Consider the following 13,148-nt stretch of genomic DNA (forward strand, 5'->3'; position numbering starts at 1 on the left):
TTCAATGAGCAAATTTAAAGGTTTGTTTGAAACATTAGAAACTCGATAAACAGTAAAACAAATGGTTGACCTTCTCTGGGTCGATATCAAAGGGAACGTCGAGAAAGGGAGATATTAGATTATAGAACGAACGAACGAATCTATCGAAACAGGATGGTTAAAAAAATATTAATTTGGAAGGTGTAAATATTGGAAGAGTGAATATTACCTCTATTATGATGTAATTTTACATCAATTCAGACTGAAATTAAAAAAAGTGACAAATAAACACATTTCTATATCTGGAGTTTTTTTTTAAAAAAAAAAGGTCCAATAAACCAAATTTTTAGTTTTTGCTTTTTGAGTGTCTTTAATACCCCTGACTCAAGGCGGTTTCAAAAACACTCAAAAAACAAAAACTGAAAATTTGGTTTATTGGAACTTTTCAAAATAAAAAAGGCAAATTTACTGGAATCCAAAAAGTGATAAAAAAATACTAAAATCTTGCTCGGCTCACTCGACTCGAGTGTGACTCGAGTGACTCGAGGACGGAACACAAACTTAATAAAATGCCAAAAATGTCGATAAGGCGTTTTTAAAAAATGGACAACCAAAAAAATGGACTAACAAAAAAAATCTTAAAACTGGAGCCTTAGTCTTAGACGATGAAAATTGCTAGAAGTTCAAATATTTAAAAATTACGAAAAAGGCCAAAATAGCGATACGACAAAATTTAAAGATGTCGAAAATCAAAATGTCAAAAAATCTACAGAAATCAGAAAGGTAAAAAGGTAAGGTAGGTCGCTCAAAAGACAAGGCATGAAATTCAAAAAAGGCCAACATTGCGATTTAGCAAAAAATACATATTAAAACCTCATTTAACTCGAATTAAAAATTGCACTGAAATCGCCTTAAATTAAAAAAAAAAATGCCAAAAATCGAAAAAATTAGATCTTTGAAAATGTTGAAAAAATTGTTAAAAAAAATAGCGCCGAGCTCATTCGAGGTAATAAAAAAAAATAGTTTGAGTGGAATTCAAAAAACCGCGATGAGCTCGCATTATCATAAAAAATGTACAAAAAATGCTGATTTTGTCGGGATTAAAAAAAAAATAACAAGAATTTGAACTGAGCTCGTTCGAAAACAATACACGAAATTCAAAAATCGCACTGAACTCGCGAGAGGTCAATGCAAGTGTTTGAAAAATGCAAAAAAAAAATCGATTATAAAAGTAATTTAAAGTTGACATAAAAAATCGTCAAAAATCACACTGAGTTCGCTTGCGATTAAATTAAAAAAAAAAATACAAAATATTGAAAAAGCCATAACTTGTTAGGATTTGAACTGTTCGTTTTGTAATCCAATCATAAGATTTGCCTTGTTTGCGAGTTTGCCGCAAACTATCAACCACAAAAAAGTGCGAGTTTGTTTGTTTGGCATAATCTAATGCCTCCTTTAATAAAAATAACATTGAGACCTTGTAAACTAAAGGAATTTCGGATCCGGAGGACAGAAGCTCATGGTAAAACGCATCGTTCACTGTTTTATATCGGCAATGAAATTTATATTCACTGAACATTTTTCATTATTTTATTGATCCTTCAATCGCTTTCAATTTATTTTCGCTACACCACGAGTTTTTTTTTCGTTTTGCATTTTCCACGTTTTTATTTCTTGTTTTTTTGCTTTGTTTTGCTTGTGTTATTATTTTTCACTTCATGTTTTTTTTTCTTCTTTTCTTTTCTTTCCTTTCGTCTTCGCTCTAGTCTTAGGCATTTTTATTTAGTTTTTGTTCTCCTATTACAAACACAATATATATAAAATTATTAGTTTTTTTTTCCTACTTACAACAAAATTTGTTACTCTTGCTTTCTTTGCTTCACTTGCGGGTGTGTGTGTGTGTGTTTATATGTGTAAGTTGTGTTTGTTTATAATAGTGTTGCTGTATGCAGTTGTGTACGAAGATGGTGAGTGAGTGAGAGAGTTTCTCTCTGTGAGTGTATCTCGCTCTCTGCGTCGTTCCCTCTCTTGAACCACTTCCTACACAAAAAAGACACCGAATTTCTTCAATCACTTTTCTCCCATTGTTCTCCGCTCCGCTCTCGCTAACCAGCTGTGCCAGCTCCATCTCTCGGTAAAAATGAGAGACGATGCTCAAAACAATTAAAAAATACACATTATGCGTCATCTCGTTTGTTTTTCTTTTTTATTTCTTTATATTTTAAATAAGAGAAGAAAGGGGCTGGAAACTAAATATGGTACACAATATTTTTAGAAGGGGGAAGAGTCGTGTAGTAATCAAATTTTCTTCCATTTAATTATTCTTTATTCCGTTTTTTTTCTGCAAACCACAGGGAAAGTGATATGGGCACTTTAGAAAAGACAATTTGTTGTAACTTTTTTTTACGTTTCGTTTTCTTTGTTTTAAAGTGCAGCTTTTTGCACAGCTGCTTGTTTTTTCTTTTTAATAAATATGTTAATTGAATATATAACGATATCTATCACTTTCCCGCGCGACCACGACCAATTGTGCTCTGCTCCGTTCTCATTGTTTTTTCGTGTTTCATTGTGTTTATTCTTATTAATTCTTTTCTTTTCACCAAAGTTTCGACCGTTGAACAAACAAACAAAAAAGGTATGTTGGCTGAGATTTCCGATAGTGTTTTGGGTTCATTGGTTTGGATGTGTGTGTTTGTGTGTGATTGTGTTTGAGTGTGTGAGAATATGAGTGGTTGGCCTTTCGTTTCAAATTTTGTTTCTTTTCGAATACACCTTTTGCTAACAGCTATTTTTTTAAGAGTGTTTGTGTGTTTTTCTTTTTGTTGTATTTGCAGTAATAATTGATTATTTTTTAGGTTTTTCTCTTCTGTTTCACCACAAGAGTTGTTTTGTTTATGCTTTTTATTCTTTTCCACTGTCACTATAGTAGGATTTTCACATGTGTATGTATTGTATGTGTGTGTGTTTGGGAGTGTTTTCCTTTACTCTTGTTTCTGCATGTTTCTTTTTCTTTATTATAAATTACTTATAAGTCTTTGGTTTGTCACTTACACTCTTACAATTTTCTTTTCTTGTGTTTTTTTTGTTTTCGTTACTTTCAATTTTCTTTTATTTATTACTTTGAATGATTTTTTGTTTAAACTCTACCACTTGTTCCATGCTTTACGTTATTTTTTGTTTACTTAACATCTTTTTTTTGTTTACTTTCTTAACGTTATTGTTTTCAGCACAGTGGATGAAACTGACAGAAGATTAGGACAAATATGACGGTTGGAGGGGGAAGGAACCTCATAGGTTACTGTGGTAAGTGACTTTTGGGACTAAATTTCTCGTGTATTTTGTCATTGTTTAGTATGAGTAAAGGTGAGTAGTTTTTTGTTTTGTTTTCATTGTTTCAAACAGGGGGGGAAAGGCTCGTTACTGTGTTGCTTATCGTTCCTATGAGTTATTTTTATCTTGTTCTCTCTCTTGCGTGTGTTCGCTCGCTCGCTCGCTCTGCTGTTGCTGCTATTTCTATCGAATCCTTCAACTGACGTAACCCGTTGTTGGATTTTAGTTTTTTTTTTGTTTTACTCTTAAATTGTTTCCTCCATTCTTATTACGAGTTATTTGCGTATATATATTATCATATAATTTACAAAAAAGCACTTTTGTTTTCTTGTTTCATATGTTTCACTACTGCTTTTTGCTGCCCTCACCTTTAGTTCAAATTCCTTCGCGCACGTTTCCACGCCCAGCATGCTGCTGCAAGTAGTTTTATCAATCTTTTTTTGATTGTATGTGTTTGTGGTTTCATTTAATGTAATATTTTTTTCAATAATATTCTCCCCACCAACTCTCTCCCTCTCTCTCGGATTGACTTTCTTCTCAATATGCAAAAGCTGCAACGTAAAACGAAAAAATAAAGCGCGCTGTTTAGAAACAGAAACAAAATTAAGAGAATATCTCTCAACCATAATCAAGAATTGACATGTTTTATTGAATTTTTAATGCAATTTCCTCAAATCGCATTTCTATCTTTAGAGTGAGTGTGTGTGATTTGTTGTTGATTTTTTAAATTTCCTAAACTATATTCGGTGTTTTGAGTTTTCAATAAAAACTAGTGATATTGACTTGGCTTCGTTTTGGATATATTTGTTTCACAATCCGGCCTCTTTTGCGAAACTTTGAATTTTTGCAACATGTTGAAATTAAAAAAAGAGAGCGATTTTCACTGAGCTCTCACCTTGAGAGAAAAAAAATGAAAGATATCAATGATGAAATTTATGAATTATTTTTTTAAATTTTGAATTTCATAAATTTCCAATTTTTCGTTTCCAGCATGTTAAAAAAATTGAAGTTCTTTAAAAAAAATTGTAATCTGGGAATTAAAAACTCTCAGTATTTGCTGATTTTTCTTGCTCCAGAATTTAAAAATTTTAGCACTTGAAAATTTTATCCAGGTTTTTAAGTGAAGATGGCGTTCGAATGGTGAACGTCCAAAATGTCAAAACCACGCAGTAGCACCAACATTAGAAAAAAAAATGTGGCGATCATGCCATTACACCCTTAATGTTGCTAACACTGCGTGATTTTGACATTTCGGGCGTTCACCATTCGAACGCCATTTTCGATTAAAAATCTGGATTGTTTTAATTTTTATATTTTAAAATTGTTTTTAATTTTACATTTTTAGAACTGTTTGCCCTCAAATTATGAAATAAAAAATATGACTTGAATTTTGGAATTTAGGCATTTAAGGTTTTTGAGAAATTTGAGAATTCAAAAATAAAATTATTGAAAATGTAAAAAAATCAAAATTGACGAATTTAAAAATTTGTTTCCAGCATATTAAAAAAATTAAGTTCATAAATATGTTATCTTTGAAAAAATTTAAATCTAGGAAATAAAAAAACACAGTATTTGCTGATTTTTCTTGATCCGGAATTTAATATTTTATAGTTTTAAAATTGTATTGTTTTATTTTTTTTAGTTTTTATTGATTTTTATAAAAGAATTGTTCATCTTTAATTTTTTTAAACCATGGAATAAAAAAAATAAGAGTAATTTAGAATTTTGGAATTTATTATTTTTTGATGTATATAATGAATTTAAGAATTTTGCAATTTAAGGTTTCTGAGAAATTTGAGAATTAAATTTTTAAAAATTTATGAATTTAAGGAATCCAAAATTGAAGAAATTCAAAATTTGTTTCCAGCATGTTAAAAAATTTAAGTTCATGAATAAGTTATTTAAAAAAATGAAATCTAGGAATTAAAAAATCTCAGTATATGCTTCTTGCTCCGGAATTTTAAAATTTTAGCATTTACAAATTTTATTGTTCTATTTTTGAATGATTTTAAACTTAATTTTTTTTAAATTGTTTAGGCCGTTGCAAATATTTTTCAAACATAGATGTATTTAATGAATTTAAGGTTTTTGAGCAATTTGAGAATTAAAGATTTGAAGAATTTAAGAATTTAAAAATTTAGGAATTTAAAAATTTGTTTCCAGCATGTTATAAAAATTGAGTTCATGAATAATTAAAAAAAATGAAATCTATGAATTAAAAAATCTCAGTATTAGCTTCTTGCTACGGAATTTTAAAATTTTAGCATTTACAAGTTTGATTGTTTTAAAATTTTATTGTTTTATTTTTGAATGGTTCATTTTTTTAGAATTGTTTAGGCCGTTGCAAATATTTTTCAAAAGATGCATTAAATGAATTTCAGAATCTAGGAATTTAAGGTTTTTGAGAAATTTTAGAAATGAAGTTTTAAAAAAAATTGAGAATTTATGAATTTCAAAATTGAAGAATTTTGGAGTTCTTTTTTTTGAAAAGGGCCAATAAACCATATTTTCAGTTTTTGCTTTTTGGGTGTTTTTTAATACCCCTGATTCAAGGTGGTTTAAAAAAACCCAAAAAGCAAAAAATGGAAATTTGGTTTATCGGACCTTTTTGAAAACAAATTCCAGTTTTCAAAAATTTAAGAATCAATAAATTTAATAACTCAAGAGCAAAGAAAGACAGAAAAATGGAAATTGAAAAAAAAACAGAATTTAGGAATTTAAGATTTCAATAATGTGACATTATGGGATTTTAATCATTTAAAAATGTTGGAATTTTAGAATTAAATTGAAGAAACTTAAACCAAAATATATAAATTGGAAATTTTTGATTTCAGGAATTTATGAACTTTATGTTTTTTCTGATTGTTTTTTTAGTTTAAGAGCTTAAAAGTTGAGTTTTTGAATTAAAATGCTTTAAACTGCATATTTAAGACCACCTGGCCTTTTTTTATTGCAATTTTTCAAAAATGATCTTTATTGATCAACAAATTTCTATAAAAAAAAGAAAATGCAAAATTCAAAGGTGCCGCATCAGAGGTTCCGGGATACCGAAAATAATACTAGCAAAAAGACCTTCACGTTGATCCCATCTTTATTTATTTAAAAAAAAACATGATATTTTGAAGAAAAAAAAGTTTCTCTTCTCTGATATTGACGCGCTCGCAAGCGATATGGTTGGTTGGCACACGCATTCGTAAACGGCTCCGAGTGTCGAGAAAAAAATATATTTTTCGAGTCGTTTTTGAAATCTTTGCATGTTTGAGTTCCATCGACACTCGTTTTTTTTTTCTTTCTTCGTTTTACTAATTTTAAACTGGGGAGCAGTTTTTTGATAATTTTAGTTTTTTCTCTAAATGATAATAACTGACAACAAATAAAGCAAACAAACAGAAAGAAAAGAAAAAAAAGCGTTCAAATTTAACAGGACACTACTACGAAATAAACAATATCATAAGTATTTTAAACTGTACCGTGATAACTTTGCTTGTGACAAAACAGTGGAATCATTTTGCAGTGTTTGATTTGCTCCGAACGTCGCTCACAAGCCGTGCCAGAGCGCATTCGCTCTCTTCTCTCTTTCTCTTCACAACAATCGCAACGAAAAAAGAGAGCGGAGGCGATTCAATCGACACTGAGCGAGTGAACAACTCTCATTGGACCGAAAAACAGCTCTTTCGCAAAAAAATATACGTAACGATGAAGAACAAAAAAACTCAAAAACATACACGAAAAGCAGGACTCTGCGCGAAACATAAATTCTCAAAATTGAGAAGCAATTCGAAATTTGATCTCTTTTAAAAAGAATGCGACGGAAATAAAAACAAACGAAAAGAAAAAACACAAATTTGTTGTACAGTGAAAACAAGATTGCCCTAAACAAAATATGTATCTACACAGTGTGAATAATGCCCACCGGAATGCGTTCGGTTTTGGGAACGCGGCAAGGAAATCGGTCCTTCCATCGTTTCTTTCCACCTTTTTTCCCCCGTTGATCGGAATCAAATTGAGAACCACTCAAGTCAGACACCGGAGCTTCGTCGAGTAAATGGAATCATTTTATTGGTTATATTTTCAGGAAAAAAAATAAACAAAACACATTTCTAGGTTCCCAATCGAGTTCTCGAGCTTTGGAGTTGAGAACTCCGGAAAAAAAATCTCCGGAATAGAATCGCATGGAAGAAGGATCGTAAAGCAGTAAAACGGAACGAAACTATTAGTAAAGAACCTCCCTTCACTTCCGCTAGAGGCACAGGCCGTCTCATTCTCTCTTTCTACATTTATAACCCCGCTCTAATCGCTCTCGATCATGTCATCGTCCTCGTCGTCGTCATCGTCGTCGGACACGTACATCGCGTCCTCGGTGGGATCGTTGTCCGCCTTGCCGGCGGGGCGTCTCCGGCCAACGCGGGTGCTGCTGTACCGGGACGCGCACTTCCGGTTGCTTCGCCGGGCGTGGTGGTTTATTGCTTTGGTGTCGGTGCCGGTGCTGCCGTCAAAACAGTCCTCGTCGTCTCCTACCTCTCCTCCTGCTACCGTGGCGCCGACGAACGACGCGGCCGACGTGGCATCGGTGATATCACATTCCTCCTCGATCAGCGCCTCCGGGTCAAACTCCGGCGGCTTCAGCAGCTCGATCTTCTCCGCCGGGGTGCGCTTCTTCCGGAACTCGTACACCAGCGGGAAGATGTGCTCGATGGCGCTCTGCACGAACGCGACGCTGGCCGCTGGAAATGGGATAGGGAAAAAGGTGGTCAGAAATGCTGATAGAATGCTCGGTTTGTGATTGGTAGCAATCGGAAACCACGTATTATGTAGTACCCAGTGCAGATATTGGTAGCATCTCTGGACTACCACTGCATCAATCAAGGACAGGATCAAGCATCCATAGCAATCAATGCGAAATTTATTGAATTAATAACCTAGATTTGTATTGGAAGTAAAAATACATTCTAGAATGGTAACCAGGATTTGTATTGGTAGCAATCTGGATAATTATTCACAACAAAGAATGCAAAGTGTAACGGATTTATTTACTACATTTGTATTGGTAACCAGAAAAAAAACTGCCTTATATTAGAAGCATTGATGACTAAATTTTATCTACAATGGTAACCAAGATTTGTATAGGTAGCAAAACAATACAATGCGTAGTGGATTTGCCTAGATTTGAGTTGGCAGCCAGCAAAACTACTCTTAAAATATAAACTAAAAAATAAGACAATCCAGCATGGTAACCAAGATTTGCATTGGTAGCCATCAATACATTCACAGCAAACAATGCAAAGTGAATTTGTATTTGGTAGCCAGCAAAAATCCAAAGTGGTAACTAGGATTCGTATAGGTAGCTATCAGGAGTATCCTGATCCAAAAAGACAATCCAGAATGATAACCAGGATTTGCATTAGTAGCCATCAATACATTCTCAGCAATCAATGCAAAACTAAACTTTAAATAAGGAAATTTCAATCAAAAAACAATTCAGAATGGTAACTAGGAATTGCATTGGTAGCAATCAGGATACTCATCCACAAAAAAAAACAATACAAAGTGAAATGATTTATAACATAAATTTGTATTGGTAGCCAATAAAACGAACCTTAGAATAAAGCAAACTAATAAAAATACAATCTCCAGAATGGTAACCAGCATTCGAATTCGTGAAAAAGTGTAGTGGATTTAAACCTATTTTTGAATTGGTAGCCATTAGAAAAATCATCCACAAAAACATTGCAAAGTGAAGTGGATTTATAACCTAGATTACCTTTGGTAGCCAGCAAAACAAGCTTTACAATAATAAAAAAAATAAAAAATAAAAACCTGCATGGTAACCGGGATTTTCATTGGTAGCAATCAGGATGCTCATCCACAAAAAAATGCAAAGTAAAATGATTTATAGCATAGATTTGTATTGAATTGGTAGCAATCAGGAAAAAGTGTAGTGGATTTGAAACCTATTTTTGCCTTGGTAGCTTTTAGAAAAATCATCCACAAAAACATTGCAAAGTGTAGTGAATATATAACATAGATTACCGTTGGTAGCCAACAAAACTATCTTTACTATAATAATATATTAATAAAAAGAAAATCCTGCATGGTAACCAAGATAAGCATTGGTAGCAACTAGAAAAATCATGCACTGAAATCAATGCAATGTGCTCAAATCATTTTTTTTTGTGGGTTTGTAAACTAGATTTATTTTGGTAGCCTGCAAAACTAGCCTAGGAATCGTGAATCTTCAATAAAAATTCAATCCATAATGGTAACCTAAATTTTTGTTGGTAGCTAGCCATGACCATTCAAATAATGAATGCGAAACAAAAATGGTAGCACAGATACATAATTTTATCAGTGAAGGAACAAGAAACCGAAATATCAAGTTTTGGTAGAAGTTAATAGCCAACTAGGAAAGCTGCATTAAAAGAGCTGGCTGCTAACTTTACAAAAGTATCTGAGTCTGAAATTTGATAGCGGATCTAGTGCTACCAAGTTTGTAACAGGAAGAAAAAACCCGTAATGGTTACCAATACAACGCATTTAAACCATAGGAAAAAAAACTGAAAAAGAGCACTGGGAATTTATTGGTGGCGCCATGACGCGGAAAACCATCCGAATTTAAATTGGTAGCAAACCATGGAATAAATTCATGGCTACCATTTTTGAAATTAGTAACAGAACGCCTAATTTGAATTTGGTAATGGACCACGAATCACGATATGGAGACTAGAGCAATGAAGAAAAAAATCCAGTAACCATTGAGCTTGTAATCAGGAGCAAAGCATATAAAAACAGTACTAAAGAAGTTGTATAACAGCGGTTACCAAACTCTACTTTTCACTAAATCTAGCGAAATAATGACAAAAAGATCATCTAACTAAGAAAGCTGCTTGAAAAGAGATGATTATTAATTTTAAAACACGTAGTTTGAAATTTGGTAGCGACTCTTGTCAAAATAGGTAGAACAAATCTGCTACCATTTTTTTTCAAACGCTGTACAAAAAAAACAGGAATTGGCGATCAGGCTTCAATTCGGTAGCAAACAACGCAATGATTATTAGATGAGAGTCATGGAAGAAGGAAAACTAATTCCAGAACATTATCAGGTTTTTATTGGTAGCAATAACAGATGAATTCACAATGGTCACCATCACACCCCACTTAAATCAATGGTTTTTTAATGAACAATTAACTTAATAATCCAAATGGCTACCAGCTTTGAAATTGGTAACAAACTAAGAGGAAAACATGATCCGGACGATCACTTGGTTTGAATTTGGTAGCGGACCAATAAAGGTCACTAAAACACTTAAACAATCAAAAACCATGCTTGAAACTGTCTAAAATAACCATTAAGGTTGAAAAGGTCATGAAGGTTACCAAATTTTATGTTAGTAGCCAACCAAAACGACTCTTAGAGAAGTGGCAAAGGACCTGGGCGAATGAAAAAGGGTTTCCCACTTTGGTAGCTAGCGGTCTACTCACCCGTCACCGTGATGCTCCCGGTCGAGAAGATCTTCAGCGTGGCCTTCGGGTTGTACAGCTTGTACGTGACGCCCGGGTGCAGCTCCGGCTCGTAACTGGCGTCCTTCTTGTACTTTTCGCTAAAGTTGACGATCATGATGCCCCACGGCATGCTGCACGTACCGAGCACGTTCACGATCCGGAAGTTTCGAAACCGCACGTTGAAGCCGAGCTTCTGAAGGCACCGCGAGTAGCGCCGGGCCGCCACCTTCGCCTAAAATAGAAACAAAAAAATGACTTGAGTGTTTTTGGGACGCTTTTGGGGGGATTGAGTCTTACCGAATCCTCGGACGTGGCCCCGGTGCAGGTGATTTTCCCCGACGACCAGATCGACGCGGTCGTGTACGGGCGGCGCAGCTTCATCGTGACCATGCCGTTCTCGCGCCGAAACTCCACGTTGAAGCCCTTCTGGGCGATGTCGCGCAGGTTCAGATGGCAGCGGACGCTGAACGAGCACACCACGTTGTTGATGACGATGTCAATCTCCGGCTCGGGCTCCTCGTCCTTGCACTCGACCGGCTCGACGGCGGTCTTGTCGTCGTCCTCGGTGGCAGTGGCAGTGGCGGGTGTTTGTTGATTCGCCAGACGCGAGTCCGCGAGGCAGCCGCCGTCGGAGGGTTCCGACTTGACGGCGTCGCCGCCGGAGGTCGCACTGTTGGCAGTCTGGCTCTCGGGAACAGTCTGTTGTTGGTGATGGTGGTGGTGGTGTTTGGACGCCGCCGCCGCTGCCGGATGGGTGGTCCCGTTGGCGTACACTAAGGAACTAGCGTTACTTACTAGATGTGGCAGGTGGTGGTGATGAGGTGAGGCCATCGCAAAGGACGAGCTGCTATTGCTGATGGTGGTGGCCGCCGACGTCGAGCGGTTGAAGATTGAGTTCACGTCGACGTAGGCATTGTGGAACTGACTCTGGATGGACGTGGTCGGGTTCGCGACGGTCGTGCCGCTGCCACCAAACGCCAAATGGTGATTGCTCTGGAGATGGTTGATGAACTGGCTGTTGAAGCTGGCCGCCGTGGTGACCGGCACGGTTTGCTGGTGGATCAGCGGCTGCTGGTGGATGAGCGTGGTGCTGCCGGCCGGGCTCAGCATCGTCATCGTTTCGTGGGGCAGCAACATCCGGGAGGCCACCGAACCGCCGGATGCCACGGTCGCGACCGCCGGATTTGTCGTTGCGCTGTCGTCGGTGCCATTCACGACCACCACGTTGTTTGCTCCATTGGTCAGATTTTTCATAAAACTCTTCTGCTGTAACAGAGTAGCCATACTACTCTGGTTACTGCAATACATAAATTGCGTTCGTTACGTTCTCACTCACAACACACGCTAGCCACTTGGTCAGAGTTCTTCTTGTTCCCTTCTTGTTGGTTGGTTGGTTGGTTGGTCACTAAGTCACACACACACACTTGGGGGGCTCTGTTTAGATTGGTCTCATCTGGTTACTATCTTCGGCTGGCCAGACTAGCACTAGCAAGTACACACTCTGAAAAAGAACGGAAGAAAAAGAAGGAAAACATTAGTACAAATAAACACAACTCAGCTATTGAAATATTTCTAGTTTGCGAACAATCAGTTGCATCTTTCGAAAAGTAAACAATAGAACCAGGCGACAACAAACCGGCAGTAGTAGCAGTACGCTCAAAATGTAAACAAAGACAACACTTGACGCTAGTGATTGCTCTTCCGGGATACATAAGTGGTCCTCAAATCAAAAGGTTTAAAAAGTTCTAAAAGTTTAAGGTCAAAACGACAACAAAGGAGTTATTTCAACAAAGTTGTCCCACCTCTCAAGGTCCGTCCCGCCACCATGTGACGACTCCTCTTCTTGTTATCACACCAAACGTAATCTAACGACGAAATCGACCTTGCCCAAGCCGTCGCCACAGGAGCTTTTGCTCAAGCCCTTATCAAAAAGGCATTTTGGGGGAAGGGGGGAGAGAGAGAGGGATGCACTTTTTAAACTTGGATTGTCCCACTTTTTGGTTGGTTCGCCGCTGGTTGTGGAGCGATTCAATTCTCCATTTTTTGACAAAAATCAAAAATCAGAATGGGATACAGAACACGCGAGATTTGTCGACGAAAGTAGGGCACTGTTTTTTTTTCTTTTTGTTGGAGTACAACCCACAAAGAAAGGATCCCCCGCAGCCAAGTTTGCCGAAGAAAACGAAACCCTTCGCAACGCAGACAACACACGACATGGGTGGTCGTGGGAAGGGTCACGTTGGCAATTGTGGTACCCATTTGCCAGTTGTTTGGGTACCACAATTGCCACAATTTTGTTTATTGAACCTTTCAAAAAAACCCCTTGAGTATAAGTTTGC

At 36.3% G+C, this 13,148-nt stretch overlaps 1 protein-coding gene across 1 annotated transcript in view; it reads right to left on the reverse strand.

The window, feature by feature from the left end:
• Positions 1–2,282: 2,282 nt before the first annotated feature.
• The window catches only part of LOC120422052 (TATA-box-binding protein-like), a 46,168-nt gene continuing 35,302 nt past the window's right edge, over positions 2,283–13,148 (reverse strand). The window contains exons 2-4 of the mRNA XM_039585385.2: positions 11,107–12,310; positions 10,789–11,041; positions 2,283–8,033 (exon numbers count right to left, since the gene is read on the reverse strand). Coding sequence (XP_039441319.1) covers positions 7,600–8,033; positions 10,789–11,041; positions 11,107–12,117 — 1,698 coding nt within the window. The 5' untranslated portion in view covers positions 12,118–12,310 and the 3' untranslated portion in view covers positions 2,283–7,599. The remainder of the gene's footprint in view (positions 8,034–10,788; positions 11,042–11,106; positions 12,311–13,148) is intronic.

Source organism: Culex pipiens, chromosome 1 (genome assembly GCF_016801865.2).
Source record: "Culex pipiens pallens isolate TS chromosome 1, TS_CPP_V2, whole genome shotgun sequence".
In the NCBI taxonomy this organism is placed as follows: domain Eukaryota; kingdom Metazoa; phylum Arthropoda; class Insecta; order Diptera; family Culicidae; genus Culex; species Culex pipiens.